At 56.3% G+C, this 24,100-nt stretch overlaps 1 protein-coding gene across 2 annotated transcripts in view; it reads left to right on the top strand.

The window, feature by feature from the left end:
- The window catches only part of CAPZB (capping actin protein of muscle Z-line subunit beta), a 136,556-nt gene that overhangs the window by 111,646 nt on the left and 810 nt on the right, over positions 1-24,100 (top strand). Inside the window, exons 5-9 of one of the 2 annotated variants that reach the window (XM_068539047.1) lie at positions 5,775-5,916; positions 6,274-6,390; positions 19,161-19,226; positions 19,933-20,009; positions 21,465-21,577. In XM_068539047.1, the coding sequence (XP_068395148.1) occupies positions 5,775-5,916; positions 6,274-6,390; positions 19,161-19,226; positions 19,933-20,009; positions 21,465-21,567 (505 nt within the window). In that variant the 3' untranslated portion in view covers positions 21,568-21,577. The remainder of the gene's footprint in view (positions 1-5,774; positions 5,917-6,273; positions 6,391-19,160; positions 19,227-19,932; positions 20,010-21,464; positions 21,578-24,100) is intronic. The other variant, XM_068539048.1, reaches the window with a different exon arrangement.

Here is a 24,100-nt window from a genome sequence, read left to right as displayed (position 1 = left end):
TTCATCTTACAAATGAGAAAACCACATTGGTGCCGCATAAATATTCCTTGCCTTGGCTTTGTTTAATGAAGCCGACTGCAGAAGCTCACACTCCAGCACCTAAGGGTGTGGCCTTGTGCTGCCCACCCACCGCCACCGACTTGTCTGGGTTTGGGGGTGACTGCCCGTCCTCCGAATCGCAGGTGTCATCACGCTGCCAGAGATCCACGTCCGCTCCGGCCTCCTGCCCAGTCCTGGGAAGGCTGCCCAGCCCGCTTTCGGCTAAAGGACCACGTCTGAATGAACCCTGCTCCCAGCAGATCTGTGCTGGCTGTGGTTCTTTTGTGGGGGTCATGGCATGTGACTCATTACCTGTTGGGGCCTCTGTATTAGAGCCGCAAGTCCAGCTATTCTCCCAGGAGGCAATTTGATGGGAAAGAGGGAGGGCCAACCTCCAAGCCGATTCCAGTCCCGGCTTCCCTGTTACATGCGCAGCCCCGCGTTGGCCAAGCCTGGTTACAGCCCAGATTCCTGAGACAAGTTTCCATCCCGGTCTCCACGCACACCTCAGCCTCAAACACTCCATAAAGCTTTAGGAGCCGAAATAGGTTTGGTTGTTTTGTTTTTTTTTTCCCCCTTTTGTGAAGTAGGTCATTTTGAGTATGAAGTATTATGTTTTCTCTTTTGTCTCCTCCTCCCCAGAAGTCCTGAGGTTGGAGAGTTATGGTCATAGAATCTGTATGTGTGACGCTGACTTTGGTCAAGTGGAAGAGTGCATTTCAGGGGGAAACGACATAGCTCTCTGGGAAAAAGAGAGTCACTGACACCCCAGGCTTTTCGCTGATGCAGGTTCAGGGTCTGACTCGCCCAGGCGCTTCAGTGTGATTGGCTGTGCGGGTAAATAGCCAGCCCACCCTAGGGGCTTGCCTGTGGCTCCTGGCTTATCCAGCACAGAGCTGTGCCCTGGTGACCTGGTCTTTTGAAGTTTATGAAACCTGGTTGTGGTCAACATACTGTTTTTCAGATGATGGGACTTAACGGAGCCAATCCAGGTGCCCCCATCTCCTTAATGCCAGCTGTCTGAATTCTCTGCAGTTCCATTTGCCTTAAAAAAACTGTTAATCTGCTGGGAAGATCTTGAAAGCCACCAACTGTGGAGCCGATGGCACTTGGTTGAAAGGGTTCACTCTTGGGTGGACATCAGAGCATCGTTTTCCTCTCGTTGTTCCCGGGTTGGTCTGGGTCGGTCTATCGGTTCCCCTACTCCTGACGTTCCTGGAGCTCTGAAAGGCCCCACTGTTCCCTGGTTCGACTTTCCAAGCCGGCTTCTCCGCAGTGTCCCCACAGACTGTCCCTGTGTCCCTGTGGCTAACAGGTCGTTCACCCTCCTCACCGTGTGTGCGGATTTCAGCCCTCACTCCCTGAAGGTGCCAGGCCTAAGAAAAGCCCAGGGGTTTCGTCTTTGGGCGTCCACGTTTTAAAGATGTTCCCCAAGCTGCCCCCTTGACCAGAGACCTCTGGGCCTTCCCTTTTGTGCCCAGCGCAGCTGGGCCATGGCAGTGGTCCTGGGACCGTCCTCCCTCCCTCCCCTGTGGAGCAGGGGCAGAGCACAGGCGGGCCGAGTGAACCCATCGGCAGCCCGCTCGCAGCGCCAGGCCACTCTTGATGCTTCGTTCATGTTGCCATGCGCGGCCCGAGAGTGAGTCGCCAGGGATGGCAGAGCCCCCTTATTGAAATAGCATGTTAGCATTTAAACAGTATTAATACTATTTGACTCATTAAATATACAAAGGCCAGTTACAGTGCTTCCATGTGTGTGCTGTTAGTTCTGGCGGGCGACTCCTCAGATGGCTTTATGTGGTTTCAGACAACATTTTAGCACATTCTTAAAATACCCACAAAAGCCTTTATGTAAAAACTCATAAATGTGAACCACGTAAAAATTATTTTTTTTCCCGTTTCATGTCATTATGATCAAAGTACAAGTAGGTAAGAATAAATTTCCAAAAACTTGTTGAGGTCCCTCTTTAATTAACGCTTCACGCGCAGAGCAGGGCTATAAACCGTGGGACGGGGGCTGTCCGTGCCCCGCAGCCACTCTGCCACAGAGGCTGGCCTTCTGGGCGATTCTGAGCGGCCCCTTCTCATCACGCGTCCTCCAGTGCCTTTGTCCTGGAACGTCAGGTTGAGACTCGCAGCCGTGCGCGTCCCCAGAGGTCCCTTTAGGTGAATGGAATGTGGGTCCGCTCTTGAACAGCACGAGGAACAGTGGCCACTCTGGTGCTGCCGCCCTCATCTCTTCACTGAAAGTCAGACCGCCTGTAAGTGAGGGTACTACCCGACGGGACACTGTCCCAGCTATGAAACCAATTACGGAGGTCACGTGGCTCCGTGGAAAAGGTGCTCGTGATTCCGGCCAAGTGAGGAAAGCCGAGCCCAGCCCAGTCCCCTTGCCGTGCCTACAGTTACATAAAAAGTAAGCGTCTGGACAGAGACCGGAGGGGAATTTGGAAAAATGAGATTTACGGGATAAGCTGATTTATGGTGTTGTGGGCTAAATTTTAAATTTCCTTTTTTTAAAATAATGTTCTTCTAATAAATTTTTTAATTTGGGGGAAGAATAGTAACCCACGTGAGCATCAGAGTCGAGCTTGCATTTTTACCTCCTTTGTCTCCAACATTTTGTAACTTTGGGCCTGGTCAGTGTGGCCCACAAGGGAGGCTGAGGATGCCGGGAGGAGCTGCCCGGAGGGGGAGCCGGGCCGTGAGGTGGGACTTTGGAGTGGAAATGGCCAGTTCCGCCCCGCAGAACGGTAATGCTGTTGTTTTATTTTTCTGGAAGAAAACAGAAATCTAAGGGAGGGGACTGAGAGGGCTCAACCACAGGCCATCCGGTGCCTTTGAACTGGTTGCCAGGTGGTGTCGAGGAGGGTTGTCAAGCCACCAGGCCCTCCGCTGGTTCCCTCCCAGGGCAGCCTGACCTGCCCTCCCCCGAGTCCCAGCACAGAGACAAGAACAACACTCTGGGCTGGAAGGCGCCTGAGGCGGGGGGCCGTGGGCTTCGAGGGGCAGAAGGACGAACACGCCCGCTGGGCTTCGCGCCTTCGCTCCAGGAAAGAAGGAATTAGCGGCCCACTTCTGCCAGCACAAGAAAAGCCACATTTTTAAAAGTTGTTTTTTCCCTTTTGATGTGGGGCTGCTCTCCCGACAAGCAGGCAGAAAGGGAAAACCATGCGATGGAACCCAGCCATCTGTCACCGAAAGGACGGTGTTGGCGGGTCTGCCCTGGGCTGCCCTTCCCGCCCGCGGTAGTGCTGCTGTGCTTCCCCGGGGAATTGGGGGAGGGGGCACCAAAACCCCGGAGCCCATGCCGCCTGCTCACCTGAGCGAGGGGTCTGGTCCCAAGGTGACTGATGCGTCCCCACATGTCCCAGGAGCGTTCCAGGGTGGCCCGGCGTGTGACCAGCTCCCTGCAGGGCTGGGCCGGGTCACGGTGGCCCTGTGGAGGGAAGTGGGGGGGGTGCCTCAGGCTCTACGCCAGAACACTTACCTACTTGGGGTTTGGGGAGAGATTTAGAACAAGGGAAAGCGCCTTCCTGAGTGGGGTCCCCGAGTGCCCAGCGTTGGCCAGTTTCCCGGAGTTGCCCTGGGCTGGCGCCGAGCTCGGACCCGCAGGTTTGTCTCTCCCTTCTCCCGTGCTTTCTCCTTGCAGTTCTACGCTCTGCTGCCCTGGTTGGAAGCCAAAGTCCTCAATCCCTCAATCTTTCCTTTCCCTCAATCCCTCAACCTCAGTCCCTCAATCTTTTGACCAACATTTAGCCCCGGGGCTGGCACCTCATACAGCCTCCTGCCGCCACCTGCCTTCTGGGGCCGACTGGCCAGGGGAGACAGCTGTGAATTTCACTTGACGGCTCAGTCGCAGTGGGTAGCGCGGGATGGAGCAGTGGGGACAGTCTCCCTGAGGACTGCTGGCGGGGAGGACGCGAGGGGAGCAGGCGGAGGTGTGGACCCTCATGCGCCACGCCCAGTGGGCCTGCGGTGGGTCAGAGCCAGAGACAAAGCAGCCACGGGGCCCTGCAGCTCTCCAGCGTGAAGAGAGACTACCTCTTCCGTCTGATTGTCTCTCGGTTACACCCTGGTGTATATCACATACTGGCCTTTGTACGAAAACTTTTTAGTTTGAAAGAGTTTGATTTACAGCAAAATTGTCCAAAAAAGAGTACAAAGAATTCTTGGTATACCCATCGCTTACATTCTCTAAATATTAGCATTTACCATGTATATTTTTTATTATGTAACAGCGTTATCGAGGTGTAATTCATATACGTGTTTATTTTTATTACTTGTTTTTGTTATGAAAATAATCATCTTTGGTCAGGTATCTACTTTCCTGTATAGTTTTTGTCTTTCAACAATCCTAGAAAGTAGATACCATCCCTGTTTGTTTGGTTTTTTAAATATTTATTTATTTATTTATTTGGCTGTGCCGGGTCTTTAGTTGCGGCATGTGGGATCTTTTAGTCGTGGCATGCGACATCTAGTTCCCTGACCAGGGATCAGACCCGGGCCCCCTGAATTGGGAGCGTGGAGCCTCTTAACCTTAGCCGGACTACCAGGGAAGTCCCAGTACTGTCCCTGCTTTATAAAGAAACTAAGGCCCAGTTCGCACAGCTGGTAGCTCTTGATAAGTAGTCATTGGGCGGATAAGCGCATGACGTAACTGGTGACTGGCGGGGCGGACGTGGGGACCCGTGCCTGCCTGACTCCCCAGCCCGTGTGTCTCGGTGCCTGCCTGCTCACATCCGAGGCCACAGCCCCGGGCCTCCTGGAGAGTCCCGGAGTGCACCTGCGGCACCATTGATGCAGGGTTAAATGGGGTCAGAGAGGCCACAGACTTTCTGGTAGAGTGTGCTATTAGCCACCAGAGACGCCATCTTTCCAGAGTCGTAGTTGGTCGTCAGCAGAATTTGAGGCGCTGCACGTCAGCTGGTGGTCCGCCTCTGCTTTCTGAGCTCCTCGGACCTGTACGGACAGCCGCTGCCTTGGTGCCCTTGAATTTGGGATCCTTGCCTGATTTCCTTTGCTCCTCTGGCCTTTTCTTTCCCTCCTGCATTTGATCTGAATTAGGAATTTTTCAGTATTGCCTCAGACTTGCGGAGGAAGCTCGGTCCCAGCCTTAGCCCTTCGTTTCAGGCTACAGTGTTGCAGCAGGTTGCTCTGAAAAACCCACAGAAGCCCCCAGTGTGTGCAGGCCCTGGAGCGTCCCGGGGGGGAACAGAGCCCTGTCTGCTCTCAGTGGGAGAAGTCTGGACTGTGGTTGCTCTGTTTTTCCTGTTTTTCGCCTGTGAAGTAGCCATCCCAAAAGATAGGAGTATCACACGATAACGATTACTCAGTAGTAATGAGCCCCATTGAGGGTCTGTTACACGTCACACACGTTGCTGGATCCTTCGTCTGGAAGGAATGTGAAGCCCAGAGAAGTGGGGTCAGCTTGCCAAAGGCCACAAAGCCAGAGGAAGGGCAGCTCAGACTCAGACTCATCTTTTGGACTCCTAATTCCGTGTTCTTTCTGTGAGCCCCCCACCCGAAAGGATGCTTCATCCCCTCCCCTGACCAACGAATGAGCAGGACACATGCAAGAATCAACCCTGGAGCCACCGTAGGGAGGGTCGTTAATCCCAGAGAGACATTTAGTAGATGAATCTTTGCCAAACGACCACCCCTGGGACCTGGGATGATGATCTGTAATTTGACGGGCTTTACCTCTCATGGACACGTGGGCCTGTTTCCTGCAGGTATTTTGAAGGCGGCGTCTCATCTGTCTACCTCTGGGATCTGGATCATGGTTTTGCTGGAGTGATCCTCATAAAGAAGGCTGGAGATGGATCAAAGAAGATCAAAGGCTGCTGGGACTCCATCCACGTGGTGGAAGTGCAGGTACAGCTCCCCCCCGCAGCTGGCAGCCCAAACGGTGCGGCCTGTTCCCTAGCAGGTGCTTCCTGATGGGGGTATGTTGTGACGTATAAACCCCTGCTGATTGCTAAAAGTGCCCACAGCCATGTGGATAAAGATAAGTCAGGATCGCAGTAGTCATTGATGAAAAAGATCCCCAAAGAACCTGGATACAGTGACCGCAGATTCGGCCCCTTTAAAAACCATTTGGGATGCTGTAAGGTCATGTCATGGCGACGTGTTAGGAAGGGACGTGTTAGAATGACCTGAATTCAGGGGCCATTCGGGCTCTCCTCAGCTCAGGGTTGTGCCCAAGGCTCTGACCTCTGTCTCATCCTGCAGGAGAAGTCCAGCGGTCGCACCGCCCACTACAAGCTGACCTCCACGGTGATGCTGTGGCTGCAGACCAACAAATCCGGCTCTGGCACCATGAACCTCGGCGGCAGCCTCACTAGACAGGTAGGGTGGTCAGTGCCCCCGGCTGCAGCCCCAGGGCTGGCCGTGTGTGGAGGTGAGTGGGCAGCTGCCCCACAGAGGGTCCTGGGGCAGCCCCTGCGCCTGACGTGATCTCCCCACAGGCCTGTCCGTGTTTCCCGACATTCAGTCACGGGAGGTTTTACTTGGGGTCAAGGTGCGTTTATGTTAAGATGCTCCCGTGATGTTTAGGGCATACTGCTGGTAACATTTTAGAATGGATTAATTTCTCGGTTGTGGCTTAGATGATGTATTAGGGCTCTTGGTTGCAGGTGACGGAAGTGAAACTCTCACTGACTTAAGCGAAAATGGAAATGAGTCAGCTCACCTAATTGTGACGTTCGGACATCGTTCAGCCCACCCGGGTCTAAGACACGAATGATGTGGGCGGGACTCTGGCTCTCCACGCGGGGGCTCCTGGCAGCCTCTGGCCATCCTGGGGGAGAGCCTCTCTCGCAGAGCAGGTCTGCCGTATAACCCCAGGAACGTCTCACTGCCGGGTCGGGTTACTTGTCCAGGACAGAATCACTTCCTGACGCTAGGGTCATGTGACTACCCATGGTCGAGGAGACGAACAGGGGTGTGGGTGTTGATTTCCTAGAGTGAAATCAGGCAGCTTTCTCACAGTCGAGAGGGGGCTGGGTGTGGGCAGCCCGCAGCCACTGGACAATGGAGAGGTGCTTTCTGCAGCGAGAACGGATGGCCGTGATCTGTGGATGGGGGTGGGCAGTGAGGAGTGACGGCAGCCAGGGGGTCAGCCTAGGGGCTTGGCAGCAGGCTGCTGGGGGATAGTAGCCAGGGTCCCCAAAAGGAGAGAAAGGACTGAAAAAGAAGCTTCAGGGATCCAGAAGAGGGAGAGCCTCTTAAGCATCCAAGCGGGTTTACCGGCCTCCCCAGGCCGGTGCCCTGTGGTACACGCCTGCTCTCTGCTCAGCTCTGGCCCCCGCAGCAGTGCTCCAGGGATGCAGGGGTGCAACGGAATGATAGTCACCGGCATCCTCCACTTTTGACCCCAGCAGGGCACTTTTCAAAACTCAGAATATTCGTTCACCTCATACAGAAAAAATGGGTATGTCTGGTCAAAGCAGTCCAAAGACTGCTTGAGTCACAGGGTCTTGCCATGGGAAGAGTTCAGAGGTCATCTCCCAACCTGACAGGACAGTTTGTGCCGCTCTGCTCGGGTAGGACCAGGGAGCTCACTGCCTTGGGGGATAGCCCGTTCCTTTTACATCAGTCTCCATAAAAAGAGGCATCCGGAATGGGCCCCGTGCTGCTCTGCTGGCACCTCACAGGTGTGCAGTTGGCTAAATGGCCCCCACTGGCTCCCCCCCCCCCCATCTCTTTTCCCACGAGCTGCTGACGGTCCGGGGGTTTCCCTTCTGTTCTTGTGCAGTTGATCTTTTCTTAAAATGAGGTTTTACATGTGAACTCAGGTTTTGGTGTTTGTCCATTCCGCCAGGGACAGATAATGTCGAATCTCGGTTTTGGTCATCCAGGTGTTAGCTGTTCCTTCCGGCTTTCTTCCTTGCACGTTAACTAAGAGGACTCTGTCTTCGTATTAGTTCAAGGCCAAGTTTGGAGCTCTCCAGCCTGGCTACCAAAGACTTCCATGGGGGGGAGACATCAGTCTGATAACCGTCTTTCTAGGGCACTGGTCTTCAGGGTGAGCTTGTCCAGCTCTGATTCACCGCCTAACCAGGGCTTCGCATTTCCAGATAGATGCCGTTTGAGCCACCTGTGGTTGACCGCCACCTGCCGTTTCCCAGCCGGCTCCCTGCCGTGCTAGGACCAGGTGACCGCAGGCTTGGCCGTGGCTTCTCTCTCCTCGCCCTCAGCGTGTCTCTGCACTTCAGGCTCCTTTGATGTGGTGAGGAGCGTTGCTTTGCTCTGTTTCCCACCTCTCTGGTCCTGAACAGCCCGGCCAGGCAGGAGGGCTCTCGGAGAGCCTCTGCTCTGCAGCTGGAGGGAACCTCACAGCTATTCTCACAGTGTAGTCCAGGAGGGACCAGCGTCAGCACCACGGAAGAGCTTGTCAAATGCAGAGAGCTTGGGGTCCTACCCAGACTCACCAAATCAGGATCTAAATTTCACAGAATTCTCCAGGTAATTCATGTGCACATTAAAATTTGACGAGTGCTACTCTTTGGGGTTCTGCACCTAATTCCATCTTGGGGGGCGGCTCCCCATGCCACCAGCAAGCAGTACTCCAGGCACCAGCAGGGTGCCCTACAATTCACCTACGAGCCTGACGCTCTACCTGGAGGAGATAGCGTCAGATCCCACAGGTCCGGGGCTCAGTCCCACAAGACTGCCTGCCCTCCTCCCCTGAGACACACCTTCCAACGCTAGTGGCAAGTCCAGGTTGTCCCCTGTGCTTCTGACCTACTGGATACAAATCAGAGGTTCCCATGACCCCCTACTTGGGTTCGATTAATTTGCTAGAGCTGCTCACAAAACTCAGGAAACCCGTTTACTCATTAGATTGCAGATTTATTCCAAGGGACATTTAAAGGTTACGCATCAACAGCCAGATGAGGAGATCCGCGGGGCGAGGCCTCAAACAAAGGAGCTTCGTTCTCACGGAGTTCTGGGGCCCCTGGAAGCAGTTTGGTTCCCCAGCCTGGAAGCTGATTCCCATCTTTCGTGGGGTTTTGTGGAGACTTCATTACATAGGCATGATGATTAACTCATTGGCAACTGGTGATTGATTCAACCTCCAGCCCTTCTCCCCTGCCTGGAAATCAGAGGTAGGACTAAAAGTTCCACCCCTCTGTTTATGGTTGGTTCCCCTGGCAACCAGCCCCCATGCTTTGGTACTTTCCAAAAGTCACCTCATTAACATAAACCCAGTTGTGGTGGAAAGGGGCTTGTTATGAGCGACAAGGCACCCATTTCACCTTTATGGCCCTGAAGCGATTGATTTCAGGAACTGAGGACAAGAGACCAAATGTAACAAAAGATGCTCCCATTGGCTCTTATCGCCCAGGAGATTCCAAGGGTTTGGGAGCTGTGAGCCCGGAACCATGGATAAAGACCAGATGTACGTGAGAAATGTATTTTGGTCATCCGAATGACCAAATTGTGTATTTCTTATACATCACAGTATCACAGCTGCTGTGTACCTTTCTCTTGCCCGTCTTTGGCTGAGGTGTCATGAGCAGCCCATCTTCAAGGTGTCCCTTCTCCGGCGTGTGAGGTGAGCTGGGAGCTTGGACCGGAAGGTGCCGCCTCCCCCGGGGCAGACTTGTCTTCACTTCTGCTTCACGTGCTACTTGAAGCTTCTGAGCAGGTTGAAGACCCTTGTTTAAGAGTCCTGTTGAGGACTTTTAGCAGCCCCACCCGAAGGGAAGGCCTTAACCCAGTGCCGGTGCAGGGCAGTGGCGCCTCTGTGTGACAGGAAGAGGAAGCACAGGCGGGTAGCGTGGCCTGAGCCTCCTCTGAGACTTGGCCTCAGAGAAGCCGGTGCTGGCTGCAGCGCAGTATCCCTCAGAACGGCCTCAGGAGGGAGCCTTCCTTGGCAGAGATGGCCGTCGCCATCCTCATCCTGGGAGTGCCTGACTTCATGAGGATTCCTTTTAATATCAAAATGGCTTTTTCAGTAAGATAATAATTACGCTTTTCATAACCATTAATTTTTTAAAATGTGGCAGAAAGGATACATTTAGTAGCTCTTTTTAAGTGCAGTCACAGAAGCATCTCCGTGCACTTGAACAGTAGAAGTGCAAGGCAGGTGCCTGGGCTGCGTGTCGGAGCCTCACACTCTCCATGCAGAACCTGCACCACCTCTGCCGTGTCACAGGGCCTAGAGCCGCAAGGGATCTCGGGGGTCCCCTTCTCTGGCCTCTGGGCAGGGCTGTCCCCACACCATCCCAGAGGCTAGTGCTCACTGGGCAGAGACCATCCTTTTGCGTGGAAATGGGCCCTTGTCTTCCAGGAACCACTGACCAGGGAGGGGCCGCCGAACCCCAGGCAGCTGGCTCTCTCACAGCCGTCCTCCCCGACACCCTGCCACCTGGGGAGTGGTGGAAAATCCTAAACCCGTATCCGGAGACTGTTTCCTGCATCACTTACCGCTCCGAACTGTTTATAATTCCACCCGGTTTACGGTGACCTGGACAAATATTTAATCCTCAGCCTTGCTAATAGTTTAAATCAGAGCTGTCAGCCCACGGCCAGGGTCTGGGCTTGCTGTGAGCAGCGCCCGCTGCCAAGCCAAACGCAGGCCTGATGAGTGGCTGTCCTCAGCGCACCGTGCTGGCCCGCGGGCCTGTTTGGATTGCCTGTGCTCTTGGGCTTTCATGAGGAAATTCATGCTTCTGTCATCATCCTTGCGGCCGGTCGCGTAACTCATCTGAGGTGCATTAAATCTGGGGCTGGTTTCCAAAGTAAGTAACTGCAAAAGGAGGGGCAGGGAAGCAATGAGGGTGACAAATCTAAGTTAATGATGCGTAGCTTCTGCGCATACAGGGGAAATGAGGGTTGCGGGTTTAGCTGTTTGTCCCAGATGAGCCTTGGGAAAACATCTCTGGTTCTCTTGGATGGGGAGCGAAGGGGTTCCAGGAAAGCTGAGCAAATCAGTGGTCAAGAGTGAACACGTGTGGTAATGTGGGCTGTCTCCGTTGATTGGGTTGTCAACAGCATAGAGTTATCACTCCCATTTAGCAGGTGAGGAAACTGAGGTTCAGGCTATTAAGTAATTTGCTGTGGTGACTTATCTAAGTAGCAGGCAGAGCCGGGATGTGAACCCAGGTTTGTCTGCCTAGAAGAAAAAGAAAGCTGCGTTCTGCCACACTGCATTTTTTTGGTCTTAATCTGTCCCCTATCTGTAGGCCTGGCATTTAAGAGATGTTCAGTAAGCATTTGCACAGAAATGCATTGAGCAGTCAGTCGGCTCAGTGTAAACAGGACACTGCCCTGTGGGCGCCCGGGAACATTCCGTTGGCAGCCCCTCGAGCAGGCAGCGTGGGCAGCGGCAGTGGACCAGTGGCCCCAGAAACAGGCCCCGCGAGTGGGGCCAGAACCGCGGAGTCCAGTGGAGGCGCCAGGCCTCCCTGGGGCGTGCTACGCAGCGCCACGCTTTGGGTGCCTCTTGCAGGAGCCCAAGTGACCACATGAGACGCCTTCACCACCACAGGTAGTGCGGAGGGCTTTAAGATTTTTTAAGTAGTCAACTGATCTGATCAGATCTGTGTCTTCAAATGATGGCCCCGGCAGCGGCTGCAGTGACTAGTCTGTGGCCGGGTGGTCAGTGAAGGAGCCTCAAGGCAGGAAATAACGAGGAAGGGCAGAGGCAGGAGGAGTAGAGGAGGGACGGGTTGGAGACGTCTTGGGGTGACCCCAGGGTGTGAGCGCTGGGCTCAGGTGGGTCTTCTTCGCTCGAGTTCCTCCAGTAAGCGGTACTTGCTGTGACCCAGGCGTCGTGGCAGCCCCACACTCACTTGCACACTCACACCTTCCCCACGTGTGTCAGGAGGGAAGGGGCCATCTCACCAGGCCCACAGTGCCAGGCCCCGACCCTGGCAGCCGTCCTAGCCAGCGGTCGGGAGCACCCAGCCAGGCCGAGGGCTCCCAGCTCTCCCGTTTCCATCCAGCTCATACTGGCCACCCCGCAGCTGCATAGGCCGGGGCCACCCTCCCCTGGCACGATGCCCAGGGCTCCCCCACTTTCCTGCTTCCTGTGCCTGTCCTGGGAAGGGCCGTGGCTTGGGCTTGGCGGAATGTCCCCCCAGGAGTCCCTTTCCCTGGCTCCCCAGGCTTTGCCTCCATCTTCTCCTCTCTCAAGGCGCCCTCACTGACTTTTTTTTTTTTTTTTTTTTTGGCTGTGTTGGGTCTTCGTTGCTGCGCGTGCTTTCTCTAGGTGCGGCGAGCGGGGGCTGCTCTTCGTTGGCTTCTCATTGCGGTGGCTTCTCTTGTTGTGGAGCACGGGCTCTAGGCACGCGGGCTTCAGTAGTTGTGGCTCGCGGGCTCTGGAACGCAGGCTCAGTAGTTGTGGCGCACGGGCTTCATTGCTCCGCGGCATGTTGGATCTTCCCGGACCGGGGATCGAACCCATGTCCCCTGCATTGGCAGGTGGATTCTTAACCACTGCGCCACCAGGGAAGCCCCCGTCACGGACTTTCTTACTGCTCTTGGTAAATGTACTGGAGCTGCATTTCACACCTCGTTGTGACCTGCCGGCTGTGGAGATGCCCCAGGGGCTCAGACCAAGGCGCCCTCACCCATCTCCTCCACTCCGGCCCTTTGTTCCCCCGCCCCCGCCAAAAGATGTCTCTTAGGGACGTCCCTGGAAAGCAAGCAGAGAAAGTGTTTTGGCAGATCCCTGCAGCTGTGGGAGGCAAGGTGAGGGCCGTCTTCGCAGAGCCTCTTCGCAGAGCCTCCTCACGGCCAATCCTTGAGGGCAGGAGGGCGGCAGCTGCCACCTGGGCCCCGGTGGGAAGGCTGCTTTCCGCAGGCCAAGTACCAACGCGCTGAAAAGGAAGTTGCACCGAGAGGTCACTTCTGTGTGACAGCTGGAGGCGTGGGAAAGAGGCAAGACTGTGAATCTCGGGACAGAGATCCAAGGTTTCCAGCCTGGGCCCGGGCCCTGCAGATGTTCATTTGACATTTTTTTCCGACTCTAAATATTTAGAAACAGAGGTGGAATGTCCTGTGGAGCTGGGAGATTAAGGCGGACACTCGGAAGGCGAGCTCTCCCCCCAGCTCAGCACCGGGCTCCCTTGTGATGTATCTTCGAGCAGTGAGACTCCAGCAGAGGCACTTGCCCGCGTGTCAAGGCAGGGAAATCCTCTTTGACTCACGCTTGGCAGTCAGGCAAGGCGGCGTGTTGCAGGGGGAAGAGCCCATGGCCTTCCCTCCAGATGTGGGGAACAGAGGGGTCCGGGCCAAAGTCGGGGTGGTTCAGGGAGGACTTTCTCACCCGGAGAGGCCCAGCCCCAGCTGCCCCCTTGTTCCCTAAGGTTCCTGGGTTCAGGGGTGGAGAGACTTGAGTGGCGTGGCTTCTAGGGATGCTTTGGTTTACGTCCGGTGACCTGGGGCGGAATGACCCAGCCTGGTCGAGAGGGAAAGCTGGTGTGAGGCTGCCTCCCTGTGCCCATCCCCCGCTAGGAAGGTTGGGCAGGCGAGGAAGGGAAGGGTTGGGGGGAAGGCAGGCGGATGAGGCAGGGGTGAAACTGCTCGGAATTTCTGAGCCCCGGACTGCGGTTTGTCCTTGAGTTTTCCAGTAAAGAACGTGGATGAAGTTGAGAAAATGGAGAAGTCTCCTGGAAGAAAACAGGTTTTGGAATCATCCAGACCTTGGTTCAGATCCTAGCCCGGTCTCTTTCCAGCTGCGTGACCTGGACGAACCACTTCCCTTCTCTGAAATTCAGCACTTTCACCATCGAGCTTAATAATGCCCATTTGGCAAGATTGTTGTAGAGCAGAAATAAAAAAACATTTTGACATATGTGTTATGCCCAATAAATAATAGCTGTTACTGCTATTACCACCTATCACGCAAGCAGAGACTTTTCCATCTTCTAGAGTGTATACAGTTTTAGGCTCAGTTAAATTTTTCCTAAACTGGGCAACCCGAACCTTCCTTGAGAGGCTGTCTGACCACTGTCTTCTGGCTTGACAGCATGTTAAGTCCTGGCCTCACAGCCCCGCTCTGACCCGGAGCACAGCCCAGTAAGTAGGAGGAACCAGGCCGGGGAGAGTCCCGGGAACGGAGCTGCCGTTCAGCCAGGCGCCGTTCTGGGCCTAGTGCACATATTAGGTTCTTCAGAACAGTGCAGAGGCAAGGAAGGCCCTTGCCCCACAGGGCTCCAGAGCAGGAGCCGTTAGACGGGGCTGGCTTCCTGCAGGTCCCCACCCTCCGGGCTCTGCTCACTGGCAAGTGCCGCACGGCACTCTGCTCACGTTTTCCCTTTTGAGGAAAACGGCCTGCTTTTCTACACACTCGCCCTTGTCCTCCACGTCGCCGGGCCGCGGAGAGGAGCCGAGGTGCTTGATGGGGACAGGCGGGCGGGGCTCTGACTCCAGGCTCGGTTGGAACCACCTTGTGGAACATCTGTGCGACCACAGCACATAAAAATGTTTTCCTCTGGCAGCCCCTTTTATAAGGATGTACTAATATCTGCAATGCAAGAATAGTTCCATTTTTGGCAGGTCAGCTTTGCCAGCGAGCTGACCCTGACCAGGTGTGAAGGGAGTCGGCAGGGGTGCGGGCAGGGGGGCCGTGGAGACATGTCTGTGTGCTGGGCCTCTGCCCCGACCCCAGCCCACCCTCTTCCTTCCCTCCCCCCGGGCCCTGCTGGGCCTTTGCCTTGGGCTCAGATTCCCTGCCTCAAGCTTCGTGGCCCCTGGTGTCCTCCCTGGGGGAGGCTCACCCGCCCTGGCCCCTATGCCCAGACCTCTTTTATCTTTGAGCGCCCAGCAGTTCCAGCCTTTTCCTTTGTTGGAGGATGGCTCTTGATTCTGAAGCAGAGGTGACACCCAAGCGGTCGGGTATCTGATGTGACTTTGCTTCCCTGATGGCCCTGAGCCCTTTGCCACCAGTTCTGGCCTCAACTTTGGGTGGTTGATGCGCATTTAAAATGGGGCCCTCACTGAGCTTCAGGGCCTCACTGCTTCCCTGGGGTTGCCAGGAGTCTGCCGTCTGCGTGGAGCTGGGGAGGCGGAGAGGCCAGTTTGTGGGAGGACGTAATTCATTTGGGTCAGACCCCCCAGGCCTCTCCTTGCCCGGAAGAGCAGCCCTGAGCTGCCGTCTGGGCGGGCACAGAAACCCCTTCCACGTGGGAGGAGAGGACACTCAGTGCCAGCGTGTCGGTGTCCAAAAATGCCTTTTAAGAATGGGTAGGCAAGCGCCGTCGTTCCTCAGGGCGGAGCGTGGTCCCAGCCCCTGTTCAACACGCACACGCTCCAGTCGTCGTGGCCGCAGGGTTTTGCTCGGGGCCCGGCATGTCCCGCACACGCCACGGCGCCACCCAGGGTGGGGTGCTCATCCACCTGAAACGGTGGGGAGTGGCTGCACTTTGAAGTCGGTGGGCACGCTCACCTCCTGTTTTGTGGCAGCCCCTGAGTCTCGGGATCAAGACTCCCCAGGATCACTGGCCAGAGTGCCCGGGGTGGCTCAGGGCCCGGTGTTGGCGGCAGAGCAGCCGATCATTCTAGCATCTCACTCAGTCTCTCCTCTTTGGCCAGTCCTCAGCCAGACGGTCTTGCCAGAGCCAGGCGTCTTCGCTCTCAGAGACTCTCAGAGACCAGGCGTCTTCGCTGTCAGACTTAGTCTCCTGACTTAGAAAGGGCCTCGCAAGGCCGTGGGTTCCAGACCATCACTCTACTCCGGATCCCCCTCTTGTAGCATCTTGACACATGGCCACCCCGTTTCTCCCCAGACACCTGCAGGGACCCGGGGCTCATTGCTCTGTGAGCAGATGCAGATATAATAACAAGAGAGCTCCGTCGCCCCTTGGCAATGACATGGATTGCCGGACACGCCCCTGCTGGACAGCAGGCCCTCAGAGCATGGCCAGGACCTCCCGAGTCTTTCCCCTCCTGGCCTGAGATATCCACATTCTTTCCCATTTCTTGGGGTCAGGGTGTTCAGACCTTTTAAGCCGAAGGACTCCAGTTTGCCCACGGCTCTCTGAAAACCCAGACTGCATCCAGCCCTGTGGATGTGGCTGGGCTGGGACGGAACGGAGGGGCCCCCCTCAGCAAGTGACGCGGCCTCGCCCCTGCAGCTTCGTCGTGTGATGGGGGGCGCACCGCCCCTGAGCTGGGCCCCAGTAATATAGCTTCATTTTGGTCCCATCACATTCTTGTCAAGCTTGAAATCACCTAAAACCCACAAGTCTCTTCACTGGGCTTGTTCCTCATCTTGTTCTCGGTGAGATTAATGTTTGAGCCAAAGTAGGTGGTTTGCGTTTGCCCTGGTGAAGGTATAGTCAGCACACAGGGGCAGGAGGAGCAGAGGTGGCGGGGTCGAACGGGGCTGTCATCTGGGCAGAGGCACCTGACACCTTTAAGCTTCGGTTTCCTCGGGTTTAAAGTGGTTCTCGTGAGGACCAGGCGGAGTGAGGTGGCTGCCGCCAGGGAGCGCTGTGGTCTGCAGCCGACCCGTGTCTCGGGTCCTGGAAGGACCCTTCTCATCACCTCCACCCTTGATGCTGGCAGTAGGATCCCATGCACCCTCTGCGCTGTAACTTTCTTTAAGTCCTGGACAAACAGGTAGACCCAGGGCCAGGTAGAGAATCCTGCGAGATGCCCTGGAGGCCACCTTGGGAACATGAGCGGGCTGCCGTCCAGCCTCGGCCACAGGATCTTAGATGGGAACCTGCCACAGTGATGTGATCCTAGAGGAGCCCCCTGTTCTGCAGCCCAGCATCCCCTTCTCAGTAGGAAATTGGAGAGTCTCGCAGCAGGTCACGTTCATGGCGAGCCCGTGCTGGCTCCTGGAGTATCTCACGTGAAAGTGTGCCAGCAGATGATTTTTTTTAACAGTCCCATCAAAAATAGTTGTCTGGATCAGTGTCAAACCAGTGTTTAATTTCCAACTCCAGTCTTCCTTCTGTTATGGAAGTGGGGTCAGCCTCTGCCCCTCCCCCAGTGTTCTGGCACCTCTGAAGTGTGCCGTAACTTTTCAAGGATGTCTCTGTCACAGAATCGGATTTTTTTGACCCTGAAACGTCATCATTTAAAGTGACTTGGGGACTTCCCTGGTGGCGCAGTGGTTAAGAATCCGCTTGCCAACGCAGGGGACACGGGTTCGAGCCCTGGTCTGGGAAGATCCCACATTCCGCGGAGCAACTAAGTCCGTGCGCCACAACTACTGAGCCTGCGCTCTAGAGCCCGCGAGCCACAACTACTGAATCCCGCGCGCCTAGAGCCCGTGCTCCGCAACCAGAGAAGCCACCGCAATGAGAAGCCCGCTCACCACAACGAAGAGCAGCCCCCGCTCGCCGCAACTAGAGAAAACCCGCCCAACAGCAATGAAAACCCCACACAGCCAAAATAAATAAGTAATAAAATAAAAGATATTAAAAAAAACAAAAAAACAAAGTGACTTGGTTCTCTCCTACCATCTGCGGCTTTGTCTCCCTCCTAACGGGGTCTGTTCTACCTTTCCCAGCCTGGAAGTCACTCTCCCTAATGGGTAAGAGAAGTAAAAACAGGTGAGACTGGGCAGAGGCCTTTAGCCTCTGAACAGACCACCACGCACCCCAAGCATCTGCCCTGTTCTTCCGGTTCTGAAGGTAGTTAACCTTCCACCTTTGCTCTGCTTTTTTCACTAGTCTGAATTCATTTTGAGCTCTAGCCTTCCTGATCCAGTTCCTGTCTTCTCATCCTGTTTCTTGATTGCCTATTTCAGCTTCCAGATTTTTTTTGTATTTTTTTAAACTTTTTATTTCATATTGGAGTATAGCTGATTAACAGTGTTGTGATAGTCCCAGGTGCACAGCAAAGCGACTCAGCCGTACGTATACGTGTATCCATTCTCCCCCAAACTGCCTCAGCTTCCAGATTTTATTTCAGTAACAGTGGCGAGGGACTTCCCTGGTGGTCCAGTGGTAAAGAATCCGCCTTACAATGCAGGGGACGCAGGTTCAGTCCCTGGTCAGGGAACTAAGATCCCACATGCCATGGGGCAACTAAGCCCGCACGCTGCAACTACTGAGCTCGCGCGCCTCAACTAGAGAGCCTGCGTGCCGCTAACTACAGAGCCCACCCACCCTGGAGCCTGCGCGCGCCACAACTAGAGAGAAGCCCGCGTGCTGCAACGAAGAGCCCCCGTGCCGCAACTGAGACCCGACACAGCCAAAAATAAACTAAATTAATTAATTAATAATAAATAAATCTTTCTAAATAAATAAATAACAGTGGTGACCGTAGCTACGCTTCCACTCGGTTTAAACAGCGTTTATGCACTTAGCACTCTGCTAGGCACCTGTGAAGTGTAAAACAGGTACATACATCTGCCCTTAAGGAATGTATAATTTTGTGAGGGAAGTAAGCCTTAAACATAGGGCGGAAGTTGCGGGAGAGCTCTGCGTGCGTCATGGCTCAGTGCTCGTGTCAGGGTCATCAGTGCCTTCTCCCCTCCCTGCCCCCTTTCCTTTTAATACTCAGAGTACTGATCACTGGGCCAGAACTGGCTCGCTGGGTCCCACCTCCTCTAAAACCCCCTCTGTCATAACCAGGGATGCGGATTGAGATTCTCTTGTTCAAGTTCCACACGGTCACTCGGCCGGCCCTGCAGCCTCACAGAGTAGAAGGAATGCAGGCTTGGAAGTAAGCATGGCTTTGACCCGGGCTCTGCTGTCACTCCCTGTGTGACCTTGGGCGGGTCACCCCATCTGTCTGAGCCTCGGAGTCTCCTGACGCCCGGGTTGCCGGTCCCTCCCTCCGTAGCTGCCACGCAGGCACGGCAGCGGCACGGCACTTTGGGGGCTCATCTGCGACATCAGGCCCCAAGCTGAGCCTGTGCCTGGCAGGGGTGGTCACCTGTGCCCTCCCTGCTGTGGGCTGTGGAGGTGGAGGTGGGGTGTGCTCCACAGGGCGGAACAAGACTCTCCCCTGGAAACGGGGCCTCGGGGCTTCTGCTGGCTGGACTGTCTGCGACCTGAAACTTGGGTTGCTTTGTGCTGGGGCTCCCTCACTGGAAAAGTGGCCTTCAACCCCCGCCAGCTGGCCCCGGCCCTGCCAGCAGGGAGAACAGGCCCTGCGCCCTCACCCGGCTCTCTGACCGAGAGGAACATTTCTGTCTCTTGCAGATGGAGAAGGATGAAACCGTGAGCGACTGCTCCCCGCACATAGCCAACATCGGGCGCCTGGTCGAGGTGAGTGGGCCTCCTGCTGCCGCGGTTCACCTCCACCGCACGGGATGTTCGCCCCTGGAGCCCGGCTGCGGGCTGCTGGCCTCCTTTGCTGCTCCCTCGCAACTCCACAGCAGCCAGCAGCGCATTTCTCATGTTTTGCCCTGGCCTCTTGTTTCCTGAGCCTTCTGATCTGGACGCAAGCAGGGCCCAGCTCCAGAGGCACCCCCTCTACTGTCCCCCAAGCACGTGCACCCAGAAGACTCAGCTCGGGAGGCCCTAAGTCCTGTCTCCCCCATTCCAGTGGGTGCGAGCGGAGACCTGAGCTCAGACGGGAAGCAGATCCCGGGAACACCAGTGGGCTCTGGAGGAGGAGCTTGAGCTGCACCTCAGCTCCCCCTTCCCCACGCCACCTGGAAGAAGGGGGTGCTCTCCAGCTGCACAGGGTTGTTCACAGAGCTGGGGGGAGGGCTGGCGGGTGGTCGGGCGGGGTGGGCCAGCTCCCAGTGAGGGTCAGCCTGGGACACCGGGACCTGGTACTGGCGTCCTGGGCGCCAGGATGGGGAGGCGCTCAGAGCACACGTGACACGCGCGGTCTTGGCCGTGCGGCTCCCTCGCCGGCTTTGGCGCACTCACGTGCCTCCACCCTGCGGTCACAGCAGGGACTGCAGGGGTGCGGGGCGGGAGGAGGGAGGGCGTTCCCGTCAGTCTCACCGGCCTCCTTTTCCAGGACATGGAAAATAAAATCAGGAGTACGCTGAATGAGATCTACTTTGGAAAAACAAAGGACATCGTTAATGGGCTAAGGTAATGTACCCCAAAGCACGGGCTTCGGAACCAGAAAGATGTGGATTTGAATCCTAGGTCACTTATGGCCTTGGGCCTCTGTTTCCTCCTTTGTAAACCAGGGCTGAGGTATCCTCCTTATAGGGTTGTTAATGCAGATTTTGCAAGGTAAAGCCCGGCATACAGAGTGTGTACTCAGGATAGATGTGGGAATCAGAGTAGACTTGCACCATTTTTGTTTTCCTGGGGCCCATTCACCTTAACAATATCGGTGCCCTTGTCCCTGGAGTCACCTCTCGGTCCCTCAGCCTGAGTCCCACCTAAAGAATCTGCCCGGCCCCTTTGGCTCCTGGGCCTGAGGATACCTCCAGATCAGACCCTAAGACACAGGAGGGCATGACACCACTGGCCTCTGGTTGGCTGGTTTCCAGGGCAGCAGAGTATCCCACAGAAAGAGCCCCCCGACCTGCTGCTTTCTGGAGAGGGACCCGCCACCCTGGGGTCCTCTCAGGGCTGTTGGCTGCCCCTCCCCACACGTCTTGTGCCCTCGGTTCTTCAGCGTCGGCCCAAGTGAAGGCCGAAGGGGGCTCAGGGGCTCGCTGGGTCCTCAGGGTCATGGTGGGCAGGGTAGGAGGCCAGAGCCCCTTTGGGGGCAGTGGAGGCCGCTGTGGAGCGAGACGGGCCTTGGATTCGGGAGGCCGGGATCTCATGCAGCCTCTGTCAGCCAGAGCCGTGTGACCTTCGACCAGGGACTCCTCCCAGTGGCCCTCCGCCCGTCCAGGAGCAGGGCAGCCGAAGGGAGGGGGTGGGATGGAGGCCGGCGTGCGGCCCTACACCACCACGCGAGTCCAGGGGCTGCCGCTCTGCCCTTGGCTTCCAGCCCTCTAATCCCCCACTGTGGACACATCTCTCCTTTGGGAACAAGGAGAGGCAGGAAGCAGCTCTGGTTTGTGAATCTGTCCAGGAGACAGATGTTTTAGTCTTTCACTCATAGAGTTTTAAAAGAGTGGGCCCACTTTGGACTCATCATCTTTCTGATTTCCTCCCTGCCTGTGGGGAACGTGGTCTGGCCCCCGGTGGGTTTTATTCCACCCCCAGAGCGTTGCTCTCTTCTGGCTGCTGAGCCTGGGGCCTCATAAGTCATCTCTGCCCAGAGCTTCCTGGCCTGGGGCCCCTGAGCCAGCCACGCACCCGCCTGGCCTGCTGGGTCCCCGGGCGGTGGCTGAAAAATTAGAGAAAGCTGCAGGGAGCCTGCGGGGTCGTGGTCTGAGCCCCCGAAAACCGTGACGGCCGCCCGCAAGAGCACCGCGGCCAGAACCTCCCCACCACAGCCCCCGAGCGGCAGCGGCCTTGGTGACACTCCCCTCTCTCTTCTGCCTGTGTGTCCCCTGCACTTCCTCTCAGCTGTCGCCCCCCTGTGCTCCTGGGTCCCGTCCTCCCCCTCCCGCTGCACTCACCTCTGCACACTCTCTGTAGATCTGTTGACGTTATCCCCGACAACCCCAAGTTCCTGCAGCTGCAGAGGGAGCTTTCCCAAGTGCTGACGCAGCGCCAGATCCACATCCAGCCTGATAATTAAGCCGCTCCAGGTACCCTGCCTGAGAGGCCTGAGCGCCCGCCCCACTAAACAGGACTCACCAACCCGCCGAGACCCCGCCGGACCCTTAAACACCACTAACCCCGTGTCCGCTCGGCTGGGAGCAGCCCCCTTAACGTGCAGACTCGCCCCGCGTTACACGGACCTGCATCACGCGTGCGGTGTGTGTGCTTTGCGCTCTGGGCGGGGCTGCGTGTGAGGGCGGGCCGTCTGGGCTTCTGCCCCCCGGAGCAGCCCGGGCCGGCCTGGCAGGCCGGGCATCACCGTCGCCTCTCCGGCAGGAGCCGCTCGCCTGCGCCGCTCCCGGTGGCCTCCCGCTCGGCCGGCGGCCTTGGCGGCCTCTCTGCTGTGTGTGCAGCCGGGGCTTCGCCAGCTGTCCACCAAGGATCCCAGAAGCCAAATGAGCCCCCTTCTCGGTGGGAGATTGACTGGGGCTAGCCGACCTAAAAGGGGACGGTGTATCGCCCTGAGTCTGAGGATGGGACACAGAGTGGGGCTGTAATCCCCGGGCCGGGCCTGGTGCCCCCAAGACCGGGTGCCGCTGGAGCCGCCGGGACCGGCATAACCCTCTGCCCCTGGCGAGCTCAGCTGTCCTCCTAAATGCCTTACGCCGATGGAGGGGAAGTAGTCTGGCTGTAGACAATGGCCGAGGACCATGACTTGAGCTAGTGACAGATACAGATGTGTGAAAGCAGTCAGCGTCCCCGGAGAGGAGGAGGGAAACTGATTTTAATAAGAGGCGTTTGGAAACCCAGCTGGGCAGGGCTGTAGAGCCTGGACTTAGGGGCTTCTTCCCAGGCCCAGGGGCAGGACTCGGAGACCCTGACCCGGAAGAGGCCCGGTGGGCGGGATGGAGGTGGGGCACCTGTGTAACCAGGCGGAGCGGCTCTTCTGCAGCCGTGGGACCGCAGCACAGTCTGGTCTGCGTGTGTGCCAGCGTCAGGCCTGGGGCATCTGTCAGCCTCCAGCCTCATGCTCGGACCGTCACACGCCCATCAGAGCATTAAGAAAACCCCCTTTTAAGTCATTCCAGGTAGTGCAGTTTTCTCTCCAGCCCCTCAGCTTTTAGGGTGGGTCTAGAATCTTCTGGATCCCTCACCTCGGCCAGTTCTGTGGCCATTCACTGGAGGCTTTCTGATATGGACCCCCTGCAGCAGTGGGCAGCCTGGCACCTTCTGTCCAGGACAGACCCTCCTTCCCACCTGCAGGCCTTGGTTCCGAGTTGCTTGGCAGTGACCTTCCCGAGCTCCTTTCCCTAAACGAGTGCCCTGCTCCTTACACCTCCAGCCGTTCCAAGCCTAACCTGCTGTTTCTTACCTGGTTCTAACACTGGAAATTTCTCCTTTGTGGGGGTAGCGGGGGGCTGGGTACAGCCCAGGCCTGGTGTGCTCCTTCCCAGAAGAGCCCGCACCCACTCGGGCCGGGGTGCCGTGGGAGCCACCACTTCGCCCACCGCATCCTCCCACTGGGCAAGTTAGCCTCCCATTGGGAGCTTTCCAGAAGCCCGTGGTGCGCTGGCTGAGGTCTGCAGCCCGAGGGCCACCAGGGCTGGTGCCTGACCCTTCCTTTGGCCGTCACAGAGCAGAGCAGAGCAAATACTCAGAAACGTGTATTCAGCAGCATCAACCAAAAATGTCAGCATTTCTCATGGGAATTTTTGTAGTTGCACATAGACTCTTTCAAAGCCTTGTCTCTGCCTCCTTCTTTACCATCCTGAGGGCACTTCCCATGATGTTTCTAGGACTCAGTAGCCAGAATTCCACGTGGGATGCTCCTGGGTCCTACTTCATTGTATTTCACCCATATTCGGCGCTGGGGGATTATTTTTTGGTCTCTCCTTCCCATTCTGTTTCACGGCCAGTGCGTGTCAAGCGTGACATTCCCGTGGCTCCACAGCATTCCTGCAAGGCAGCCTTCCACTCTTTGTTTCCACTGCTTTGAAACTGTTAGGAAGTTTATAAATAGTAAGTTCCTGGTTAACCCACACATCGAGGAAATCTGACAAAGTGATCGTTAAGGTCATTGCCAGGAGCATTTCTCTGAGCCTCAGTTTCCTCATCTGTAAATTGGGAATAACGCTCAGACCCCTCCAGGATGCTTGTGAGAGTGAAGTGTGCGTGAGAAGCACTCTGTAAATTGTACAGCCTCTACAAAGGTTAGCTGTTGTTCGCTCTAACCTGTGCGTAAGCGCACTCCCGTGAACATTTCCCCACAAATTCAGGATTTGACAGCAGCGACCCAGGGCCACTTACCTGTCCCTTCCTGCCTCTTGAAGTTCAGGCTGAGGGACTTTCTTGGCCAAGTTAACAGCTGATGGTGCCTCGCAGAAGCCTGAAAGTGCCTGCCCGCAGGTGCTGCCCAGGCAGCGGGCTCAGACGTCCGAGGTGCTGGTTCTTAACGCTCGCTGGGTGGCCAGCCCCTTGCACCCCGTGCTTTGTAACGGGGTCCTTATCTCTCGGCCTCTGGCCTGAGTCTACAGCTGAGCTGAAGCACAGACGGTCTCTGCTGTGTCGTG

The sequence above is a fragment of the Eschrichtius robustus genome, chromosome 3 (genome assembly GCF_028021215.1).
Source record: "Eschrichtius robustus isolate mEscRob2 chromosome 3, mEscRob2.pri, whole genome shotgun sequence".
NCBI lineage: Eukaryota > Metazoa > Chordata > Mammalia > Artiodactyla > Eschrichtiidae > Eschrichtius > Eschrichtius robustus.
The sequence above is the reverse complement of the archived record's forward strand: the minus strand, read 5'-3'. Positions and strand labels throughout refer to the sequence as shown.